Genomic DNA, 25,429 nt, shown 5'->3' on the forward strand with positions numbered 1-25,429 from the left:
AAATATTATTTGCAAATTAATAATGTAGAATTGTAGAATAACGTCTACCGCTACAAAATTATTTTAATCCACAGTCAGACTAGCAATAAATTTAACAAAATATCAGTTTTATCGGAATTATTTAATTTTTGAATCGAGTCACACGATATCATTCGATGACTTTGCGAATGCAGTACGATGATACGATTACTTTTACGTTGCGGCAATCACTAAAATTCGCTAAAATGACACTAATGACGTTTAAAAAGTGGCACGCTCGGCTTCATACAATTTTTGACACATGCTGCATCTATCCATATCTGTGTATAGTTCCAAAATACTGAACTGTCCTATCCATGACATTGACAGCGGGGCGCCACCGTCAATACCGGATCGCTGGATCCGATTTTTGCCATGTTGGAAACCATATAGTTGAACGATGCTAGCGCCCCCCTGTCATTGAGTTTGGTGGGACAGTTCAGCGTGGGTCATCTATATGCCGCAGACCACAGATATGGATTAGAGTAGATACAGCAAGTTGATCGTCAAAGCGTGCCATTCCGATATGTCCAAATGGACATACATGGTCGAGTGATGTTCATGTAATCCGATTACAATAATCGGTTACGATGATTTTACGAGGACAGTCGTACGAACACGGTAGAAAGAAGTAATTATTTACGGATTGAGAATTGTAATTAACAGCACAAGTAATAAATAATTAATTAGAATAAAGTAGCAGTAGAAGAAGTATTTAAAAGTAGCATTGTTTTAATACATATCCTGCGATGTACTCTTAAGAGTTAAAACCATGGTCCCTGTATGTGGTGCACTCATACCGATCCCAAGGAACCGTACTTACTCATAACAATAAGACACACACTGATCCATGTATTCATGGACTTGACAAATTTTTGTCTTGAAACGCTGGTAGGGTAAAAAAATAACGAGATTTGACGATTTGTAAGAATAAATTAATTTAAAAAGGTAAATAAAGATGTTTTTGGTTTTGTATTTAACAAATGATCAGTTTTATCGGAATTATTTAATTGTCGAATCGAGTCACACGATATCTTTCGATGACTTTGCGAATGTAGTACGATGATACGATTACTTTTACGTTGCGGCAATCACTAAAATTCGCTAAAATGACACTAATGACGTTTAAAAAGTGGCACGCTCGGCTTCATACAATTTTTGACACATGCTGCATCTATCCATATCTGTGGGTGTCACAGATATCTGTGGGTGGTGTGACACAAAATACTCTATAGTCTGTGGTATGACATTAAAAAAATAAAAATGACAGTCGACGAATAACATTTTGTGATGAAATTAATTTACGTTGTTTGTACGATTTCGGCTGGAAAAATTGCAGCATAAATATGGAGGCAGTTCCAAAATTACCTCTAATAAGTTTCGAATTGAAAGTGAGCCCAGAAAATACACACTTTGGACCCAAGTTGAAACAGGTAAATAGGTCTTCTAATCTTTCTAGATAAAATACTTAATAGGCATTTCTTTGTCGTTACAATGCTTGTTCCTTTATAGTACATAGCGGAAGCATATCGGGAAGACCCGGAAAGTTACAGCAATGAGATCCACCAGTTGGAGGGCTTGCGCTCCGCAGCCGTTCGACCTAGTTTGGACTCCGCGGGCCTCAGTGCTCTGGTTAGGTATTTCTGCCAATTACGAGCATTACAGAGCCGATTTCCAATGGTAAAAGGTCAACCCGTGGCGTGTTCTTTCGCTTGGTAAGTCTAATTAGATTAACTACCTCCTTCATATACCTACTTTCTTATGCTATAAGTTACTTGTAAATTTTCGACAATATGGTGTAATCTTAAATTAGCTACAAGATAATGCTTTTTTAGAACACACTTTGACAGTAAAAACATGGTTTATTATTATTTATTTTGCAGGAAAGATTTATATGCCAATATGAGTTGTTCCTTAGCTGACATTCGCTTTGAAATGGCCTGTATTTTGTATAATATTGGAGCCCTATACACCCAGCTTGCAGCATCTGAGCCTCGTACATCTGCCGACAGCCTTAAGGCTTCATGCACGAAGTATCAAAATGCTGCTTGGGCATTCCTTTTCCTACGGGAACAATATACACAGCCATCTGGAGTGGATGTGTCATCTGAAATCATGAGGCTGTTGCAAGAGATATGTTTTGCACAGGCACAGGAGTGTATCTTAGATAAAAGCATCCAGGACACAAAGAAACCCAGTGTTGTAGGTGTGTATGAGTCATCACAGCAAGATTTGATTTGAGTCTGTTTGTTGATAAAATTTCATAAATATCATCAAAAGTTTTTAATAAGTTTATTTATTTCTTTCAAAGTTTTCTGTATTAGTTTGTACAAGGTGTATGTCTGTAAAATGTTTAATTAAAAATTAAGTGACTATAGATACATTTTGTTTATTTTACAGGGGCTGTTGCTATTCAGGTTTTGTTCTTCTACAAGAATGCCTTAGCCCTGCTTGGCCCATCCACTGGGACAGACAACATCCACGAAATTATTGGGACCAAGCTGTACAACTATTGGCATAGATATTTGTCTTTCAAAGTGGGCTACATTGGGTGCATAGTTTGTTTGTATCAAGGTAAATAAAGTATGACTGAGGTGACTAATCAAATCACATTGCCTGACTCATTGAGAAATGAGAACCACTTGTTAAAATTCTGGCAGTTGTACAGAAACTTAATTTTTTTTACTTCTTTTATTAGTCTTTTCTATCTTATGTTTCAACTGAATTCATTATTCAGGTATGAATGCCGAGGAGCAACAGAAGATGGGAGAGAGAGTTGCTTACTACCAGCAAGCTGCTGACAAACTGGCAGATGCCAGGAAACTTGCCAAGTACATTGAACCAACACAAATAACACAAGAGGCCCTCACGTTCACCAATGATGTAGTGGAAGGCAAGAAAAAGGCTGCCAAGAATGAGAATGAGTTCATCTACCATGAGGAGGTGCCAGACAAAGATCTGCTGTTGGATTTGAAGCCTGTATGTCTGGTCAAAGCCATTCCAATCAACTTGAATGACCCTGAGGTAAGAAAAGTAGATAACTTCTCATGTATACTACTTCAAATTACTATCTGTGTTTTAATTATTTTAATTTTTTCTAGATATCAGGCCCAGACATTTTTGCTCGCCTAGTCCCTATGGTGGCCCATGAAGCGGCTTCCATGTACTCCGAAGAGAAAGCAAAGCTCCTCCGTCACATTGTCACTCAAGTGGAGGCCAAGAATACGGAGCTGACTGAGTTTATGTCCTCTTTGCAGCTTGATCAACTTGATGTACTGGATTCAGACCAAAAGTATGTAACCGTATTTTCTTCTTTCAATCACAGATTAGATGTTTACCTATTTAAAACTGTTTGACTGATAAGGCGCCTCTTATTATCAGACACTGCATGAGTCACAAAGATGGTTAAACAATTTGTCTTTCCATTTTTAAACAAGTTTTTGTTACTCGTGACTTGCTTCCACCTTCATTATTACTCACTTCTCTGGGATTTTTTATAATAACCTTTATATTTAGGGATGGGAAAAAGAAAGCATGTATGAAAATGATCATTTTCTTTCAGGATTCCTCAAGAAATAGTAGACAGATGTGCAGCAATGAACGCAAAGACAGAGATTATACAGACACTGGTGGACTCAATGAACAACCTGGCTGAGATCATCAGTGACGTTGAACACTCTTTGGCAGAAATCAAGAACCTTATACAAGTAAGAATTTAGATAAGACAATATTATTTTTCTTATAATCATAATCATTTGATTTTATCATAACAATAAAATACATTAGCAAATAGTTGATTGTTCTTCGATAACTTCAAACAATCCTGTTGAGAGATTTAATTCAAAATTGTATAAAAATAGAAAATTCCCAAGTGCGTCACAGCAAAAAAAAGGAGGAAGCCTTGGACTACACTATAATTTTCAAAAAATACAAAAGATAAAAAACAAATAGGTAGTTCGTGCCAAAATGGCGCCTGCTTAGTACATATAAATCGAGACACTGAAGCAAACTGCACTGTTTTAGGAGGAAACAAGCAAAGAGAAGGAGTTCCAAAAAGTCATGGGCCCTCGTCCGCCGTCCATCGTGCAGACGGAACTATCGCGGGAATTCCACAAGTATCAAGATGCGCACGCGCGCACTTCGGAGAGTAATCAAGTGCTGCATAAAGCGATGACGCTGCACATCGCCAACCTGCGTCTGCTTGCTCAGCCGCTGGACGCGCTGCAGGAGAAGATACCCAGCATCGAGAATATTGGTGAGTTTTGGGCACTCAACCTTCTTATTGAGGAATTTTACCCTCTATAAACTAGTATATCTTCCAGTTCAGACCAAGGCCAAGCATTCATCTACAGACCCTTCTGCTGTGGAGTGCTTCCTGTGAATGCTAGAATGTTTCAGGAGGAAGTTGACCTTCCTCAGTTTCCACAATATTCACTTCTGTGTACGACGCCCGATCTTCAAGCCGACCGAAAAAAAGTCGGTCTACAAATAATAAGGGATTAGGGGTGAACTTATTCCACAGAGAGTCTCGACCGCGAACCAATGTTCTAGTTTCGGCGTTTCTTCTCAGCACTTGCCATATGTTTGTCTTGTTTTGGGCCCAAAAGATAAGGAGACATTTAAAGTGCCCCATAAGGGCTACCTTTTCTTTTTTATTTTTTACTACATTTTGACGGTCATAAGTGCCACTTGTGGTCTAAACTGAATAAATATTTTTGATTTTGATTTTGAATTGGATTTATCTTACTACCAAATGCGATCCATCTTATCCTAATTCAACTAAACAAACTATCTCATCCCGCAGAGGGTCTCGACCGCGAGACCATGGCCGAGATGCGTCGCGTGGTGGGCAAAGCTCGCGAGATGCAGGCGCAGCGCGGCGCACTAGTGCAACAGCTGCGCGACGCGGTGACGGCCGACGACATCACCGCCAAGCTGCTGGCGCGCCCCAACGAGCCCGCCGACGAGATCTTCCGCCAGGAGCTGGAGAAGCACGCGCCCAAGGTCAGTGCGAGATAGGTGAGATGCGGCGAGATGCAGGCGCAGCGCGGCGCACTAGTGCAACAGCTGCGCGACGCGGTGACGGCCGCCGACATCACCGCCAAGCTGCTGGCGCGCCCCAACGAGCCCGCCGACGAGATCTTCCGCCAGGAGCTGGAGAAGCACGCTCCCAAGGTCAGTGCGAGCTGGCGTGAGATGCGGCGAGATGCAGGCGCAGCGCGGCGCACTAGTGCAACAGCTGCGCGACGCGGTGACGGCCGACGACATCACCGCCAAGCTGCTGGCGCGCCCCAACGAGCCCGCCGACGAGATCTTCCGCCAGGAGCTGGAGAAGCACGCGCCCAAGGTCAGTGCGAGATAGGTGAGATGCGGCGAGATGCAGGCGCAGCGTGGCGCACTAGTGCAACAGCTGCGCGACGCGGTGACGGCCGACGACATCACCGCCAAGCTGCTGGCGCGCCCCAACGAGCCCGCCGACGAGATCTTCCGCCAGGAGCTGGAGAAGCACGCGCCCAAGGTCAGTGCGAGATAGGTGAGATGCGGCGAGATGCAGGCGCAGCGCGGCGCACTAGTGCAACAGCTGCGCGACGCGGTGACGGCCGACGACATCACCGCCAAGCTGCTGGCGCGCCCCAACGAGCCCGCCGACGAGATCTTCCGCCAGGAGCTGGAGAAGCACGCGCCCAAGGTCAGTGCGAGATAGGTGAGATGCGGCGAGATGCAGGCGCAGCGCGGCGCACTAGTGCAACAGCTGCGCGACGCGGTGACGGCCGCCGACATCACCGCCAAGCTGCTGGCGCGCCCCAACGAGCCCGCCGACGAGATCTTCCGCCAGGAGCTGGAGAAGCACGCTCCCAAGGTCAGTGCGAGCTGGCGTGAGATGCGGCGAGATGCAGGCGCAGCGCGGCGCACTAGTGCAACAGCTGCGCGACGCGGTGACGGCCGACGACATCACCGCCAAGCTGCTGGCGCGCCCCAACGAGCCCGCCGACGAGATCTTCCGCCAGGAGCTGGAGAAGCACGCGCCCAAGGTCAGTGCGAGATAGGTGAGATGCGGCGAGATGCAGGCGCAGCGTGGCGCACTAGTGCAACAGCTGCGCGACGCGGTGACGGCCGACGACATCACCGCCAAGCTGCTGGCGCGCCCCAACGAGCCCGCCGACGAGATCTTCCGCCAGGAGCTGGAGAAGCACGCGCCCAAGGTCAGTGCGAGATAGGTGAGATGCGGCGAGATGCAGGCGCAGCGCGGCGCACTAGTGCAACAGCTGCGCGACGCGGTGACGGCCGACGACATCACCGCCAAGCTGCTAGCGCGCCCCAACGAGCCCGCCGACGAGATCTTCCGCCAGGAGCTGGAGAAGCACGCGCCCAAGGTCAGTGCGAGATAGCGTGAGATGCGGCGAGATGCAGGTGCAGCGCGGGCACTAGTGCAACAGCTGCGCGACGCGGTGACGGCCGACGACATCACCGCCAAGCTGCTGGCGCGCCCCAACGAGCCCGCCGACGAGATCTTCCGCCAGGAGCTGGAGAAGCACGCGCCCAAGGTCAGTGCGAGCTGGCGTGAGATGCGGCGAGATGCAGGCGCAGCGCGGCGCACTAGTGCAACAGCTGCGCGACGCGGTGACGGCCGACGACATCACCGCCAAGCTGCTGGCGCGCCCCAACGAGCCCGCCGACGAGATCTTCCGCCAGGAGCTGGAGAAGCACGCGCCCAAGGTCAGTGCGAGATAGCGTGAGATGCGGCGAGATGCAGGCGCAGCGCGGCGCACTAGCAGCAGATAGTGTAAGATGCGGCGCATGATCAGTTCACACTAATAAGTACCTCATAACTAATAAACAGTTTATCAAAAACAACATTACATTTTTGGTTCCAAAATGAAACCGGTTATTAATTAATCAATTAATTAACATTAAAACTACATTTTTAATTAATTTCAAATCATTAATAGTTGGTCAATGTTTAGGTGAAAATTTGTCGTCATAAACAATGCAGTCGAAATAATGCAGTCGCCAATACGATACGCTTCGTGTTTGTTTCCAGTCTAAGATAATCGAGCAGAACCTCGCGGCCCAGGAGAACATAATCAACAAGCTGACGTCTCTGTACGCCTCGTACGGGGACTCGCGCCGAATGCTCGCCGAGGTTCTGAGGAAGCGGGAGGGATTGATAAACGGTGAGAATTATTATTCATACAAACTCTTTTACTTACTTCTTGCGTTGTTGTTTTTCGTATTGTCCAGTGACTGTTGTGGGTTCGAGACTCGTCTCGCTGAGGGAAATAATAAGGCTGGGTTGCACTTGCACCATCAAAAAATAACAAACGTCAAAAATGTGTCAAACTCCATACAAAAGACACCGGTTATCGAGAGTTACAGTTAAAATTAGATGGTGCAACTCGGCCTTAGTGTGATGAGCACGAGCTTTGGACGTGTAGTACTATGTCTAGTTGTGTTTTAGTTATTCTTAGATAATTTTAAGCATACGATGTAACTTAAATTCCACTTGTGATTATTCGTGAACCGCGATCTTCAAACGTTTAATTTTCTCGCAGCCCTGATAACCTCGTACGACACATACGAAGAACTGCTTGGCAAGTCTCAGAAGGGGCAGGAGTTTTACAAAAAACTGTCTCACAACGTCAACCAGCTCCTGGCTCGCTTGAGGAGCACTTGCCAAGTGCAGGAGGAGGAGCGCGCACAGCAGCTGTCCAAGCAGACTGTCAGAGGTGAGCGAGCGTCATCATCATCATCATTGTTCATCATCATACTTAGTAAGTCGCAAGGGGCAGCAGCTGTCCAAGCAGACTGAGAGGTGAGCGAGCGTCATCATCATCATTATTTTCAGCTAAAGGACGCCTTATCATCATCATCATCATCATTATTGAGCGTATGGAAACCCTGCTGGACGCAAATTCACTCTTAACACGCCACAAATCGCGATTGTGCTTTTTTTACCCAGTTGTTGTCTAGCTACGAGGGGCGGCTGAAAAGTTTTGAGCCTAGGGTATTAAAAATGCCGATAGAAAAGTATAAAAAATATATTTTTCTATTTAATCTCCCTCTACTACAATGGGCTTCTTACATTTGTGTAAAAGAGCTTTTAACCCACTGAAAAAAAAATCGCAATCTTTGCCTTCGAAATGAGCCTTTAACGCCGCCTTCATTTCTTTGTCACTCAAAAATCTTCGTTTCTGGAGGTCTTTTTTCCAATTTGAGAATTAGACAAAATAGCTAGGGATTCGGACTAAACTGTGTGGTGGGTGATTCATTTCTTGAAATCCAGTTTTACCCGGGGCAAGCCATGCAAAATGCGCGGTGTGCGCGGGCGAATTGTCTTGCAATAACAGATTTCCTTTCGCCAGTTTGCCTCTTAATATTTCAACAACCACTTGACGCACTTTTATCAGCAGTACAGCATAATAATCCCTGTTTATTGTAGTTTTTTTAAGTAGGTAGTCAATGAATGAAATCCCTCCACAATCCCAAAAATAGTGGCTATGAGCTTGGGTGTCGATCGCTCCACCTTGAATTTCCGCGGCGGCGTTTTCCCTTTTGAATCCATTGCATTGACTCTTATTTTGACTCTAGATCGTACTGCCGGATCTATTATTTATCAATAGTGACAATGTGAGAAAAAAAATTGTTAGGATTATGGCCAAAGATGTCCTAAAACTCCTGCGAAGTTGTGACTCGACGCTGGTTGTCGAACCGCGTGAGCATTTTTGGCACCCATCGCACGCACCCCTATTTCATGTGCAAATGAGTATGAAAAATATCGCCAATACGTTCCTTGCTAATGCCTATGGCTTCAGCTATATGTCACAGCTTAATTCGCTGATCTCTAAAGCAATATTATTTAAATTTTCATTATTTTATTCGTTAATGGCGAAATCTGGCCGCCCTGACTTGCGGTCATCTTTTAGCGACTCCCTGCCATGCTTGAATTATCGGATCCAATCTTTCATGGTGGCAAATGAAGGCCCAGACTCCCCATAAACTGTAGACATCTCTTCAAATGTTACCGTCAGCGTTTTGTTCCTCTTTTTGAGGTATTTTATGACAACTGTGTACTTCAATTTCGTACATTGCGCGGATGACTGAGACATGATGTTGTTTACGGATGAATTACTAAAAGACTGATGACGCTAATGAAATGAAACTTTGTACATATACTAAGGAGGTTATTGGCAAACTAGCTTTCCGCCCGCGGCTTCGCCCGCGTGGAATTTTGTCTGTCACAGAAAAACTTTATCGCGCGCGTCCCTGTTTCAAAAACCGGGATAAAAACTATCCTATGTTCTTTCCCGGGACTCAAACTATCTCTATGCCAAATTTCATCAAAATCGGTTGCGAGGTTTAAGCGGGAAAGCGTAACAGACAGACAGACAGACAGAGTTACTTTCGCATTTATAATATTAGTTGGGATTAATTAAATTTAGCGCGAGTCAATAATAGCACTTGAAGATACTTAGGCTCAAAACTTTTCAGCCGCCCCTCGTATATGTCTCTTATTTTCGAGCCATCTTAGTGAAGTCACCTTTAAAAAAACTACTCTTTTCTACCGGTTATGTTTGCAGTGACATGCTCGTCAGTTTCATGCTATAGACATTTTTATTTTTTTTGTATTTAAAGTAAGTTGACCGTCCATCAAAAACACTGAAACGAACCCAAGTCCTCTTTGCAGCATCCACCCCATCCACCACTCCGCCGATCGCGAGGGCTATCGACGCGGTACCACCACCACCTAGCGGCGGCGGACGCAAACTGAAGGACTACCTGCCTTACATGAAGAACAGGAATGTAGTAGCTCCAAGGAGTATTACACCTCAAGGTAAATTTTTTTTCGAGGGTTTATTGTATTCATTTTATATGTTTTCTTCTAAACTTTATTCAATGACTACAGTTGAGTCCGTAAGTGATGTCGTTCACCTTTTCAGCTCAAGTGGATTCTATGCCACCAGACACTTACTATCCTGAATCAATTTATCCTACATCAGTGAGACCTACGCCTGTTGGCTCTGAAGGTAAGTAAATCAAGACAATATCTAGCCCTAACGAATCATGTCACCTATTGTAAGTATTATATCTATTTTTTTTATTATTGCAGCCACAGATCAATCACAAATGAAAGTTCCTGACGGTGTGGTAATGCCAAATCCTTACCGATACGGGTCTCCTTACGCGCCAAGCGACTCGGACCCTTACGCCGTTCAGTCTAACTACACCTATCCGCTGGCAAGCAAGCCGAACTATGATAAACCAGAGGATATGAACTACGGATACTCTACACCCTACACACCGTCGCAATACTCGAGCCAAATCCCTGATCCGCAGACTTACAACAACCCCTATTATACAGCGACTCATAACAGTTCTACTGTTGTAACTGACTCATCAAACCCGAATCCGTACAACAACGTAAGCCAAGCTAGCGTCCTCCCTAGTACAAGCCAATACAACCCATATACCGATCCCTATGGGGTGCAAAGTCAACTACCAGCGGTGCCAGAGACCCCTTCGATGTCGTCTTACAACAATCCGAATCCGAATAATACGGACATGAATGTGAACTTTGCGCAGATGCAAATTTCTGGCCCGAAATCGGAGGCGGGTCAGCCAAATATGGGCTACGGGTCGGACTACTCGCAGACGTACTACAGCGTACAGTATCCGCAAGCGGCTACGCCCAGTATGTCCACATACAGCCACGCCCCTCACCATGCCAATACAAGCGTGACTCCATCGCAGATACCTACAGATTACTCTGCCCTGAACTACCCTTACACGGGAGATTCACAGTACCCGCAACAAGCTACTGCCATGCAGCAAGTGAATCCCAACGCTGGCCCCATTCAACCTAACCCTAACACCACTTACACTCAACCGATAAATCCCAATGCTTCTACAGGGTACGGCCAACCTGAGCCCAATGTAGCTTCATACAACCAACAAAACCTCAACACTACTTACATTCCGCCAGTAGACCCCAACGCGACAGCCGGTTACAATCAATCTGTAAACCAAAATGTACCTACTGGTTATAATCAATCAATTAATCCAAATGCAGCTGCTGGTTACACTCAACCAGTAAACCAAAATGTTTCTGCTGGTTACAGTCAACCTGCGACCCAAAATGTACCTGCCGGTTACAGTCAACCTATGCACCAGAATGTAGCTGCTAGTTACAGTCAACCTGCGACCCAAAATGTATCTGCTGGTTACACTCAACCCGTCAATCCTAACGCATCTGCGGGTTACAGTCAACCAGTCAATGCTAGCGCGTCGACTGGTTATATTCAACCTTTCAACCCTAACGCATCCACCGCGTACAGCAGCGCAGAATATAACTATGCGACCAGCGGGTTCGCGACCGTGTCCGAAACGTACCCTATTTACACCAATACGGAAAGCGCTGTGACGTCAACGACAAGCTTGACCAATGTGCCAGTCACCGCTAGCCAACCCTACGGCTACCCAGCTGAACCCGACTCTAACATGGCCAATTCCGCTATGATGGCCAACATAGACGCATTTGACAAACCCATAAAATCTCACGTAACCGGCGAAGCTCTATCTTCGAACATAAATTTCCAACCCAGCTACCAAAACTATGACCAAAACGCCCAAACTAATTTCACTAATCCACAACCACAAGACCAAAGTTTTCAACCGAACAACACTAACCCTTACTCAAACGACGCGAACGTCAACTACGTTCAGACTTTCCAAAATCATCCCGGGTACAGCTACAACAACGCCACAGGTGGCTATGATTATGCTTATGGATCTCAAAATTCCTATGTCAATTATACAATGGGACAATCGAATGCTGAATCCAAAAATCAAAATTGGAGTGGACAATACACCAGCGCTGGTGCATGCGATACCGTGCAGTCTCCGTCTGATCAGCCGCAAAGTATGATACCACAGTCCACAGACCAGACAAGTAACCAGACTTATTATAACGCGCCGTATGGATACCAGACCATACAGCCAAATGATACTCTCCCTGCCACTCAACCAGAGTCGACCAACTATGGCGCCAGTATGAATCAGTCGACCTATATGCAGTCGGGTCATGTGCAGAACACTAGTGTTACTTTTACCAATAACCAAGGTAAGACTTCATGAAAGAGCTTTTATGCACATGTATTTTTATTTTACGCTCCTTAAAATATTTTTATTTGGGATGGATAACTTATCAACATTATTTTTGTTACTTTACTAAACAACTTTTTATTATGTTCTACTCAATATTATTCTATGCTATTCTTTATTTTATCCTGTAACTAACACAATAGCTTAAGTTTAATCTTTTCAATAAACACATTTAAAAATTTCACTGCATTTTATTTATTTTACACTTTATTCCTTTTCAGTGTCTTCTCCGAAAGAGGAAATTCCCGAACCTAACTATAACCAAAATGCTAGTGAAGTGAATAATCAGACAGTCCCAGCTTCTGTTGAAACAGTTGAGCAGAGCGAAAAACCGGTTGAAAAACCGGTGGAGACAAAACCGGTCAAAATAAAGTCTGAAGAAAAACCTGAACCGTCTGTGTTTGATCTCTTATCAGATATTGACTTTACTGTTGAACAGAAACCGTTGATGCCTGAGATAAAGGTGCCCCCGATATCTGAGAGTGCGATTAAAAAGCCTTTGGTGGTGCCTAAAGTGGAGCCTCAACCGAAGCCGGTGCCAAAAGAGGAGGTGGTGGAACGACCCGCTAAGATGGACCTCATCTCGGACCCGATGCTTTTGAACCAGTTCACGCAAGAGGTCAAGGCGCTCCATAAAATGTTGGACAAGACGTCCAGTACGAATTCCACTAGAGAGATCTTGGATTTGAAGTGGAAGAGTCTTATGGATAGCCAAGTAAGTATTTAAGGGTTTCGTTAAGTCGATATTATGTCGGTTCTATTGTCTTATGTCTTTCTCGAATGTGAATGAAAAAGGGAGAAGGGAATCTGAAAGATCAGAGAAAGATTTAAAATAAGGTTTTATTGATTGATTGATTAGTACATGTCTGCCTTATCTTATGCTGTAATCTTTTTTTCAGAACCAAAACATCATGTATAAATCAAAGTCGGTAGCATTGGAGCATGGTGAGGGCAATGACCCCGAGGATGTGGTGCCTTTCGATGACTCGAGACTGATTCTGAAATCTAATCCTGATGCCTACATCAACGCTTCCTTTTTTAAGGTAATCAAAAACAAACTTGGCATATTTTTCTCTTTCCACAGTAATGTGATCATAATTACAGTTAAAGCCTCTACAAAGAGTTCAAATTTCACTAAAATTATGTACTTATTTTAGCGGCTGGCATCCTGGTGCATTCCTCTGGTAATCTCAAGCAATCCTCCCGAGGACAAACACAGTATCTTCTGGAAGGCTGTCATAGAGAACAAAATCACCTGCGTCGTATGTTTGCAAAGTGAAATTGAGGTACGTAGTCATAGAAAATATTCAGTTATCTGTCCGCGTATGTTCAACAGCCAGATAAATGCCTCATCAATAATATAATCTGAAATTATGATTGATTGATATTTACAAAATTGAATGTTGTTGTTTTAGTCATGACACATTTTATTCCTTCAAGTTGTTGCATATTGCTTACAAATGTTTTAGTAAAATGTATGCAGTATTTTGGCAAAATGTTTTCTTTTTATTGGCGAATGTTATCTTCTTCGACGTCTCACTGCTAATAATTATTGTTATTGCAACTATTTATAGATCTTATAAGTATAACAAAACATACAAAATATTTTTCTCCCGCTAGATGCAAGGCAACTTCTACTGGCCAACGAACAAGGGCCAAGCATTAGAGTTAGAGGGCGACGTTAAGGTATCTTTGGACGATGTCAAGTGCGGCGTGCACTGGACCGAGCGCAAACTCACAGTATCAAGCCAGAAGAGTGTCGTCTACGTGTCACACTTCCAGGTCAACGTGTTCCCCGTCAAGTGAGTATACTGCCTAATACAACTGCTTTATGTGAATGCAACGCGTTAGAGCAAGAGGCGATTTGAAGGTTCCGCTGGACGACGTCAAGTGCGCGCTGTAGTTCTCATAACTTTGGTGCTAGACTGGAATGAAATCAAAATTTGTTGGACATAATGTTACATTTCTACGTCTACATTTAGGTCGTCTACATGCCTTCAAATTAGAGGCGTAAGGAAGGGCTGCAGTGGCGCCACTAGTTTTCATACAAAATCTAGAAGCGCAGTCGCAGCGCCATTACCGTGATATGTGTATGCAGCGCTTCTTCACGCCTCTTAATTTGAAGACGCGCTTAGAGCGCTTTCCATTTAGGCGATTTAGCAGCGCGACAAACGCGCGACAGACGCGCTGCCGAAAATTTCATACTATGTGACAGCGGATGCATGCCTTCACATTGTAAAAACGCCGCTGCCGCGCTGCAGTCGCGCTACTAACGCCCTAATGTGAAAGCGCTCTTATGGTTTACTGAACAGAAATATAAAATGTTTTTATGTTTTAATTTAATTAATTATGCATCTTGTTATTATTTAATTTTGTATTTTTATAATTGATTAATTTATTGAATGCTTAATTTATGGTTTTTATAATTATTTTTTTTACTCCTTTTTCTGTTTTTGTTAAATAGCGCTGCAAAAAGGCACCCTCTGAAAATCAGTGTCTTGGCAGTCGCACTGTCTAGATATTACTGAGTGGGTGACCTTTTTTGGCAACTTAGTAATATTTTTTTTATGTATGTCTTTGTTGCCTGAATCTGTTGTCAAAATAAAATTATTTTCTTTCTTTCTTCTTTCTTTCTAAAATCTGTTTCTTCTGCAGCCGAATCGCGTGCGCGCCGCTGGTACTTCTGGCGGATCGGATCCTGTACCAGACGTACGAGAGCCGTCTCAGCAACCAGCTGTGCGGCGCGTGGTTACAGGACGCGCGCGGCGGCGGGCGCTGCGCCGTGCTGGCGCTGCTGCTGATGGCCATGTGCCAGGTGCGCGCCGGCCAGCCGGAGCTCAGCGGTGAGTGGCCCGATGGACGGACGACCGGCGGTGCGGCGCGTGGTTACAGGACGCGCGCGGCGGCGGGCGCTGCGCCGTGCTGGCGCTGCTGCTGATGGCCATGTGCCAGGTGCGCGCCGGCCAGCCGGAGCTCAGCGGTGAGTGGCCCGATGGACGGACGACCGGCGGTGCGGCGCGTGGTTACAGGACGCGCGCGGCGGCGGGCGCTGCGCCGTGCTGGCGCTGCTGCTGATGGCCATGTGCCAGGTGCGCGCCGGCCAGCCGGAGCTCAGCGGTGAGTGGCCCGATGGACGGACGACCGGCGGTGCGGCGCGTGGTTACAGGACGCGCGCGGCGGCGGGCGCTGCGCCGTGCTGGCGCTGCTGCTGATGGCCATGTGCCAGGTGCGCGCCGGCCAGCCGGAGCTCAGCGGTGAGTGGCCCGATGGACGGACGACCGGCGGTGCGGCGCGTGGTTACAGGACGCGCGCGGCGGCGGGCGCTGCGCCGTGCTGGCGCTGCTGCTGATGGCCATGTGCCAGGTGCGCGCCGGCCAGCCGGAGCTCAGCGGTGAGTGGCCCGATGGACGGACGACCGGCGGTGCGGCGCGTGGTTACAGGACGCGCGCGGCGGCGGGCGCTGCGCCGTGCTGGCGCTGCTGCTGATGGCCATGTGCCAGGTGCGCGCCGGCCAGCCGGAGCTCAGCGGTGAGTGGCCCGATGGACGGACGACCGGCGGTGCGGCGCGTGGTTACAGGACGCGCGCGGCGGCGGGCGCTGCGCCGTGCTGGCGCTGCTGCTGATGGCCATGTGCCAGGTGCGCGCCGGCCAGCCGGAGCTCAGCGGTGAGTGGCCCGATGGACGGACGACCGGCGGTGCGGCGCGTGGTTACAGGACGCGCGCGGCGGCGGGCGCTGCGCCGTGCTGGCGCTGCTGCTGATGGCCATGTGCCAGGTGCGCGCCGGCCAGCCGGAGCTCAGCGGTGAGTGGCCCGATGGACGGACGACCGGCGGTGCGGCGCGTGGTTACAGGACGCGCGCGGCGGCGGGCGCTGCGCCGTGCTGGCGCTGCTGCTGATGGCCATGTGCCAGGTGCGCGCCGGCCAGCCGGAGCTCAGCGGTGAGTGACCCGATGGACGGACGACCGGCTGTGCGGCGCGTGGTTACAGGACGCGCGCGGCGGCGGGCGCTGCGCCGTGCTGGCGCTGCTGCTGATGGCCATGTGCCAGGTGCGCGCCGGCCAGCCGGAGCTCAGCGGTGAGTGACCCGATGGACGGACGACCGGCGGTGCGGCGCGGGCTGCAGGACGCTGCGCCGTGCTGGCGCTGCTACTCATGGCCATGTGCCAGGTGCGCGCCGGCCAGCCGGAGCTCAGCGGTGAGTGACTCGCTGGACGGACGACCGGCTGTGCGGCGCGGGCTGCAGGACGCGCGGCACAGTGCAACCTGCTACGGCAGACGCAGTTACGCGCGCATCTCCCGCGATTCGGCCAGTTATAACCGGAAGGTTGGCATAGCCATGGGTGGTGGTGGGTTGCCCGCTGGACGGACGACCGCCGGCCTGCGAGCGTCGGCCGAGTGACCACCTATTTTATCTTATTTAGGGCCGCGCATGGGCGCAGTGCACTTCGACCCATTGGGATCTTTTATGCTTCTCTTTACCTTCGTCCCCCCTCATCTGCAAGTTCTTGGGTGAGAGGAACCTATAATCTTCTATAGTCTGGTCGGGGAGCACGTAGAATTTTGTCCATATATTGCTGTAATTATATTGCTGTCGCGACTGTGGGACGGGCGCTCGCAGTGAGTGTGCAAGCGTGACAGCAACATAATTACCCGCGAGCGATAAGGATGGGTAGCTTGGGGTCATTGGACAAAATTCTACGTGCTCACAGACCGGGCTTTAGTGTGTAGGATAGTAGGACCAGCTGTGCCGACCCCAAAGGCATTAGCATAGACCTGTGCCTCGTACGAGTACTCCTGCAAGAGACTAAAATGACATCAATTAAAATTATTTATTAGTATGAAGGCCCATTTCAGGGCACTTACGAATATAGGGATATTTGGGACAACAAGTCTACTAGTGCTGAGAAGAAGTGGCGGAAGAACTGTCACCTTTGTCAGCCTCTTATTTATTTTAGGAAGTACCATTTGCAAGACATGTGATAAGTGCGGATGATAATTAAACACGTTGACCAATATAACTGATAATATTTTTTGTTGACAGACATGCTTGAAACTGGCTGCGTGAGCCTGTACAAGCACAGAACAAACGCCCTGCAAGAGCAGACGTACCTGGTGGACGCCTACAAGACGGCACTTTTCTACGTGCAAGGAGTCCTCTGCTCTGGTAAGACTTTGTTTATTCAAAAACGTCTCCATTCTCTGAAGATTTGCGCATCCTTTGAATTAGCATAGCAAACTTTTGTTTAATTTAAACGTACATTTTTATTACCCAAAATTAGATACCTTCCCGAAAAGATCTTAGAGATTATTCTCCGTAAATTAACAGGTACGACCGTAAATTAACAGGTACGACAATGTTCAACGGCGAGACCGTCTCAGTGCCGGCCGGGGCCCCGATTCTGCCGCTGCTAACGCCTAACCCCAGCGTTCCCACCACCACTCCCAGCCAGCCCACAAAATCTAGCCACAAGCCGAAATCCTCCCGGGAGTCCTTTGAAGAGATGAAGCAGTCCCCAGGCCTCAAAACTGGCGACATGAAGGACCCCCTCAATTTCCTGGACCCGCTCTGGAGTCTGAAGAAAAAGTGACATACACAGCCGCATGTGCTTTGCGGCAAAAGACGATAAACTTTCGGTTAATCAAATGTGGTTTTCGAACTTTGATAGGCTTGACGTGTGATCTTATTAACTGTGCAATAAAGTTGTAAATCGTGTGGAGATTCTATGGTAGGCGTTTGATGAGTTTGAGAACCACTGATTGACTCGATCCTAATGATATGATGTTGTACTTTTGATATTCCATTTTGGCAAGAACATTATGCAGTACGTTAACTAAATTAGGTAGTTCATTGACACTGTAGTCAATTTTATAACTTGTATCCCGTAAACAAATAGTTGTTGAACTGTAATCGCATATTCACACAGCATCTTCAACTTTGAAATATTTTTAAATTGGGGTTTACTTACCTGTTCATAACATTATTGTAATTGTTTCTTAAACACAACAAGTTATTAAACAAATACATAGGTTAAGTCTGATAAGATATTAAATTATGCATCGTCAATCTCTTTCACAGATTTATTTGGGTGTTTTGGCACACAAGGCGTGTATTGTTGCATTGCGATGTTAGAGCGATACCGTTTGCGTTGTTTTTAATATACAAGGATACGAAGGCGGAAGGCGTCCTGCGTCTTCATTGTTGCATCTTGCTTGTTGTCAAAACGCATCGTGTGCCTTCACTACTATTGTTTCACGATAATCATACATCACTGAATTTGTAAGGAATTAAACTAACTAGTTTTGACTATGCGAGGCTCCACAAGTTTGTCATACAAATTGAACTTTGTGTCCAGATAATCTTAGGTCAATGGCACCAAATCGCTTTCCGTGACTTCGATTTGTTGTTTGAGCTGACTTTTTAGTATTTTATAGCGACTGGTTTGCAGTTTGACTTGAATCCAAAATTTGTTTAAATTAATTTGGAAAATTTGCCATCCTCTTGTATGCATTTATCAAAAAATTACTGTCATTATTGAAAATATTAAAGTTTTTTAATACTACTGTGATCAACATTATAAAAAGTATTATTTTATGATTTTGTTACTTAAAAAAGGGAATTTTTAAAATTGATGTTATTGGGTGACTGAGCATAAGTATTGTAAGTTATAGCATAGTAATGTTGAGGTATTTTATAAATCGATCAATGAGTTAAATTAGTCACATTCCTATTTAATTTTCTATAATAGTGCGGTATTTCTAGATTTAATAAGGTATAAAATATAACAACCAATCACAAATTTTACTTTATGTGTATACCTGTCATATTTATCTCATAAAATTGTATTTTAGTGTGTAATAGAAGATAAAATTAGGCTAAAATATATTCCGCTACTGTTTTATAAGTGGTCAAGGGTCTCGCTTAACAAGCTGCTGTAAAGATACCGGGATTTAATTAAGTAATGGATGTCCGAAACATGATTGGTGCTTATGAATGAAGACTCTTGTAAAACAGCCGTGGAATATGTACCTACTTATTTAATTACTATGAGTAGAACATTGAATACTATTGTGTAGTTAGTGACATTTTGCAAGGTACTCAATAAAGGAACTGACTGAACATTGCTGTTTCACTTCAATCTTATCACCGCTGCTTCTGACGTGCTTTGATAAATATTTGCTAAATATAATTTCTGAGATAATAATGAATTATTAGCTAATCAATGTGACTGATAGTAGCTGAAACGTACGGACAAGTGTCAAGTGCTAATTTATTTTCTTCCTAGTGTGAGAAAATCCATTAACGTTAGTTAATAGCTTGATTATGGGAAAGCTGTGCGGGCAAGTAGGTGGCTTTCCTATAATGAGTTTGCCCTTGAGACAGTTGCAGGAGAAAGGGTGGATAAGGTACCTACTGGAGAGATAGGAAGTGGTTCCGGGGCTAGCTCTTCTCCGCGAGAGGCGGCTGGCGGCTGGCGGGCGCGCGCTGTCTCAGGTCTCAGTCGGGCCGCGGCCTCCGCACGAGTAGACCGCACGCTACGCGCTCGCACGCCTCGCGCACGCGCCGTGCGACGATCGCGAACCACCCAGCAAAACATTACAAAAATCGCACCACCCGCTTTACGGACGAAAAGTGACAGTGACGTTTCGGGGGGAACCGGTGACAGACGCGAATGTTGTGATCGAAAATATTTGTTTGTAAAAAATTTTAGTGTTGTGATAAAAACGGAGGATTCGTGTGACGATCGATCGTGTTCAGTGCAGTGTGATCGGAAGTATGGATGGTCTGTCGGGTGGTTAGCGCGATGATGCGCAAGACTGGCGCGGCCGGCGGGCCGGAGCTGGCGCTGGACGCCGCGGACTGCATGAGCCTGCAGCAGATCCTGCAGGCCTTCAACTCCACCATCAGCGAGGAGCACGCCTGGGCGCTGTTCCACCAGGCGGCGCGCTGCTTCCAGAAGTGCCTGTCCGAGGGCGCCACCTGTTACGCGGCCACGGAGCCGCGCCACGTCGTGCTGCACAAGGACGGCAGCGTCCACCCGAGCACGCTGCTGCATCCAGGAGGTAAGTCTCCTATCATGCTTACCATAATCAAGCATTGAATAAGTTCCTCCAATGTAATGATACATTTATGATCTCAAGTCGAAGAGTGATCCGTCCACGCATCAGCCTACCGTATTATGGACTTTATTGATAAAGATAATCATGAGGTAATAAAAAAAAATTGCACACAAAAATATTATTTTTAAACCTTTTGAAACTTTGTAAGGCTACCTATAGTAAAATTAAGGATACATTTGGATCTGAAAAAGATTATTTTACGTATTTATAATTTCGCAATCAGAAAAGCACGCAAATGAAACGAACCTGTTATGAAATCAATTTCATTCTTTCCTCTTATCAAATTTTGTACCTACATGTGATACGTCAACACTACTTACTTGCCTATTATTGAACAGTGTCCAACACGTGCTTGCTGCCGTATTGGTAAATTGGAAGCTGATAAGAATGGGAAGGTAGGTATCATCTAGTCAAAAAGATAAAGTTAAAAACTTCAGTGATTCCTTGGTTTATGAAACTTGGTCATGTAGACTCAATAAATTGGCTTTGAAAATTGTTTCGTACCCATCTAAAAAAGTTTAGCTATCATTTAAAATTAAAGCATAAAGATTTTTGCATATTTTTTTTATGAAAAATTATCTTACCTTTCGTTTTTTTTTCGAAATTCAAAACGGTTTTCAACATTTACCTAGGACCTAGTTTTAGGTCCTACATCATTATTTTCTCTATAGTTTCTCTAGTCGCCGTTAAAAGTTTATACGAATTCCTTGTTTTATGTTTATCCATTTCCTAGAAACAACGTCATGTTTACCTATTTTACGTTGCTGCATTTCTCTAGTAAATAAACAAAGTTCTGCGTGGAATACTATGTTGAATACTACACTGAACTATAGTAAAGACATTATTTCAAAAGGAACATCCTATAATGCAACTGATAAGCATTTCTGAATGATTCTGTCCCCGAAGAAGAATGTCCCCGATTTCTCAAAGAAGCTAAATTCTTGGCGCCACTTAAAAATTTCGCCACTACTAGCCACTTGTCTCTGGTCAGTTTAAAAAAGCAATATTTATTATTTGAATTCCAATTCGCGAAATCGAATACGAATCCATTATCAAGTTTAGTAAATTCAATTCATTCTTCACGAAAACAATTCAGCTTGTTATCCATAAACCCAAACCCAAAATTAATCTTTGTATCAATCCAAATCATCGCTATGTGCAATACAATCCTTTCTTCGTTCCCATTACTTGCGTGCTCAGATCATAGAAAGAGAATAGATATGAAGTCGCGCGTAACTACAACGAGAACCAGTGTCCCCACATTTCCCCCACCACAGCTCCCACACACACATTCAACTGTGTAAAAACAAAGCGACTGAGAGTCTACGACAACATGTGCAACCGGCTTAAAAGTGCTGTGATTGGCCAGAAGGCGTGCCTTATGGCCAATCAATGGCCGCGTGACGTGACGCACACTTTGAAAAAAGCAATTAGAGAGAAGAAAGATAAAATGGAATCGATAAGATATCGATACTTTAAATCCTGGGGGCAAGGCTCGAAATTGGTTTAAAAAATGCTTGTATGAAAACCTTTTTATTATTATACGTTATTATTATGTTCTTTAACGATTTTTGCATAAAGGAGTCAGTTCCATTTTGTATGGACGAAAAACTCAGAATCAATTATTGGGACTAAATGAAGTTACCTTATATTAATTTACCCCAACCAAAGCTCAATGTCGTTATCGATGGAGTATAGAATTTATAGACTGACAAAGTTTGTATGAAAAGTCTTGGGTTAAGTAGGTACTTGCGATTTTTACCAGTATTTACAATATTGGTAATATATTATTATTTACTTTAATGATAATAACAGGATCACTGTAATTATTATTAACTACTATCGCGCATTAACTTTTTAATTATGGCGAAATTCGTACCGCCTATGTTTAACAAAAATAATGCCTATATTAGGCTTTCAACTAGCTCTTATAGTAATTACATAGTTGACAGTTACTAATCCCTTCTACTATTGTTATTTATTTTGTAAAAACTTAAAAATCGCAAGCAACTCATGATTTTTTCATTCAAAATTAGAAAATAGAAAATAATAATTTACTTCTATTTATCGATAATAGGAAACCGTATTAGAACACGAGCCCTGCACTATGTTACGACCGGCACATGCGGCCGTACTGTGTATTTTCACGCGTCAGTGGATATCGGAAGAAATAAAATACATTGCGCAGTAGTTACGCATGACATAAAGTGGTTGCTAACTAAATCGTCAATGTACAACGTGTTTGAATTTTTATCACCACTAATTTCGATATCGCAGTAAATGTCACGGCACTGATTTCGTTCGTAAAAATGTTTAGTTTTTTTTTATTTATAAGCAAAATACCAATGGATTTGCAATACTTACATGTGGTAAATGACTTCATTGTTCCTGTAGTTCTTCGTTTCACTTATGTTATTGCACGTTACGACGCATTATCCAACAATATCGGAGAACATTTCCTCAGTACGACTGAATCGCGACTAACCTGGCGTCGCGGGCGATGTTCGTTTCTGGGCATATCGCGGAGACACGCGCCACGCCCCCGTTTCACATCTATTCCCTTCTATGATCTGAGCTTGCGTGCATTCTATGCATAGAGATGCATTGCACATTCTACGATAATGATAGGTATTATATGACCATTTCCATGCATCTAGGCTAATGTATGACGCCGGTTTCTGCGCCCGACACTTCGGTTTTGTCGAAGTCGATATTCCAAGTTGTTTCAAGATTATTCGTTTTTAAAGAAGCAATTGACCTAATTTAATGAACTGCTTTGTGAAATTATGCTAATTTATTTTAAATACGAACGACTTAAAGCTTGGATTTGACGATATCCAAAGAAACGGTTAAACGACTGTCTTTAACTAGTAATCATGTTATATAGATGTTCGTACACAAAGGTAGTCCTAATAGTTTTACACTGCCAAGCAACAGCGAAGAATTGCACTACATTGTGTATCAGCTATTGTGCAGGGATGCCATTTCTCCCACAACGTCTTTTCTCAATAAACAGGTCGACAATAGAAATTGTGTAGGCCTCGTAAACTCAAGGCTGTTTAGGCAGACAGAATGGGCGGCTTCTTTCGGTAATGTTAAGTCATTGACTGAACCGCTTAAAGGTAACGTAACAACATCTATCCAATGCCATTTCCTTGGGCTTAGCTTTATCATGTCTATTTAATATTTACTAGGTTATTTATGCTTTCGAACGACCAAAAACGTACCCTTTCAGGAAGTATATAAATCAAAATACAAAATTTTTTGTTCTTTTTAAAAAAATTCCAAGTGCGACAATCTACAAATTAACATTCAAATATTTGCGGGTATGAAAACTACGATATAACTCGTCTTTTAAGAGTAGAATCTAGCAAAACGTAAGCATAATTCTTTATAGAATTTAAATGGCAATGCCAGATTTTGTATGGAATTGGAAGGTGGCGTCTTTTTTTTTTCGCGCGGCCATCGACCAAACTTTGTTTTTTGATTACAAAATAGTGTAATAAACCAAACTTACTATGGCATATACACCTCTAAACTCAGTCTGAACTGAGTTACGAGCATTAGAAGTTTGATGATTTTCATACTAGATTTGCTTTTTGCGCGCAAGTTTTGTAAGAAATTGCAACAAAATATTGCGCTATTTTTTTATTGCGCTGATTCTGCTTCATACTGATGTCTGGAGCCTTTAATGGATGGTATTGTTTGTTCACACATACAATGTCACTATTTTGTTGCAATTTCTTACAAAACTTGCGCGCAAAAAGCAAATCTAGTATGAAAATCATCAAACTTCTAATGCTCGTAACTCAGTTCAGACTGAGTTTAGAGGTATACATGTCGTAGTAAGTTTGGTTTATTATACTATTTTGTAATCAAAAAACAAGGTTTGGTCGATGGCCGCGCGAAAAAAAAAAGACGCCAATTTCCGGCATTGTCTTTTAATGTGATATCAAATAGTTTTATGCATAAAGCACACAATTTACTATTCCCGTAAGGTATTATTATGCAACTCACAACTGGATATTCCTTGCAGCCTTAACGAAGCTGATTTTAACGACGGTCTAAGTTAAATAAACTACTGATTTTATTATTAAACAATAAGGGCAACAACCTCATTTCAATCAAGTTCTATTCATCGCAACCTCGCTCACGCAAACTTTTGAAATTATGCACCGTTCAGTAAAATTTGTTTTATCGCCACATTTACGAGCCCATTACCATTTGAGCTTAGTTTACTCTTGCGTTAGAAGAATTATCGTAAGTTGTATGTTTCCAATAATTCTCAGCTTATAAATCAACACTTAACAATACTAGCTACTAATAAATTGGTTAACGCGGGTCTATCTTCATCGTTAATACAATTACTATGAAAAATAAACTTGTTATTAGTAAGTACAGTTACAATTTAATAGGTTCACAAGTACGGCTTTATTGGCGATCGCATCAGCCTCAAGTTTTAATTGAAATATACGCGGCGTACATTTTTTGCTTGGTAATCCGCAATATGTATGCGAGATGTTATTGTTCTGTCAGGTTTCACCCCGTGGGAAAGAGGCCTCAGTCCCGGAATGATTTTTTGTTTTACAAGTAATACACCAGAGAAATTGTATATCTGTACTGTTCTATCGTACGCCGCGCTTTTTGTCCCGCGATTATCATCATTACCGGTTCTAATTTGTCAGGATTTTCTTTTTTGTTCGTGCGACCGCACAAGCACCGTTTGCTTGGTGGATATGATTGACTGACTATCGTTTGTCGCGCCTATATCTATTTGAACTGTATCAATTCTTAGTTACCTAATACCTAGTTTAATTTATTGCGCTAATTAATTAAACCTGTCGCACCTGCGCAGCTCTTTCGCTACTAATTAAAATCGGGTTGTTTTGGATTACTATCTCATTAATTCCATCACAATTCACTAATGCTGTTTACGTCAACTTCGGAAACAAAGCTATTACAATTCAGACATTGGATCCATTGTTACCATTCCTATGATTTATAATGATCGCTCATTGATGAACGACGGAATCCGTCGCGAAAATATTCGGCGGCTTCTTTGCGTATAAAACCAATTTACATAGGAATCTTACTGCTGTCAATATATCGGCTTCACAGAAACGCTTCCGATCT

The 25,429-nt window shown here is 44.2% G+C and overlaps 2 protein-coding genes across 3 annotated transcripts in view; both read left to right on the forward strand.

Annotated features, from left to right (window-relative positions):
* Window positions 1–1,246: 1,246 nt before the first annotated feature.
* LOC135087620 (tyrosine-protein phosphatase non-receptor type 23) lies at window positions 1,247–19,295 on the forward strand. The gene is made up of 22 exons (XM_063982358.1): window positions 1,247–1,451; window positions 1,531–1,733; window positions 1,902–2,224; window positions 2,419–2,592; window positions 2,756–3,042; window positions 3,120–3,310; window positions 3,581–3,725; window positions 4,042–4,273; window positions 4,823–5,022; window positions 7,061–7,193; window positions 7,572–7,738; window positions 9,381–9,411; window positions 9,698–9,850; window positions 9,957–10,043; window positions 10,127–12,136; window positions 12,399–12,892; window positions 13,077–13,220; window positions 13,335–13,463; window positions 13,798–13,979; window positions 14,833–15,020; window positions 17,220–17,342; window positions 17,525–19,295. The coding sequence occupies exons 1-22, from the start codon at window positions 1,365–1,367 to the stop codon at window positions 17,764–17,766; spliced, it is 5,925 nt and encodes a 1,974-aa protein (XP_063838428.1). The 5' UTR covers window positions 1,247–1,364; the 3' UTR covers window positions 17,767–19,295.
* Window positions 19,296–19,689: 394 nt separating this feature from the next.
* The window catches only part of LOC135087597 (protein spire), a 225,192-nt gene continuing 219,452 nt past the window's right edge, over window positions 19,690–25,429 (forward strand). For both annotated transcript variants that reach the window (XM_063982323.1, XM_063982324.1), the window contains exon 1: window positions 19,690–20,239. In XM_063982323.1, coding sequence (XP_063838393.1) covers window positions 19,957–20,239 — 283 coding nt within the window. In that variant the 5' untranslated portion in view covers window positions 19,690–19,956. The remainder of the gene's footprint in view (window positions 20,240–25,429) is intronic.

This window comes from Ostrinia nubilalis, chromosome 3 (assembly GCF_963855985.1).
Source record: "Ostrinia nubilalis chromosome 3, ilOstNubi1.1, whole genome shotgun sequence".
Lineage (NCBI taxonomy): Eukaryota > Metazoa > Arthropoda > Insecta > Lepidoptera > Crambidae > Ostrinia > Ostrinia nubilalis.

Bases quoted from the DNA above. Each gene is read 5' to 3' on its own strand.
- LOC135087620 (XM_063982358.1), top strand. From the start codon at position 1,365: ATGGAGGCAGTTCCAAAATTACCTCTAATAAGTTTCGAATTGAAAGTG. The intron at 3,043-3,119 runs GTAAGAAAAGTA...AATTTTTTCTAG, and splicing joins TCAACTTGAATGACCCTGAG to ATATCAGGCCCAGACATTTT. The intron at 13,980-14,832 runs GTGAGTATACTG...TTTCTTCTGCAG, and splicing joins GTCAACGTGTTCCCCGTCAA to CCGAATCGCGTGCGCGCCGC.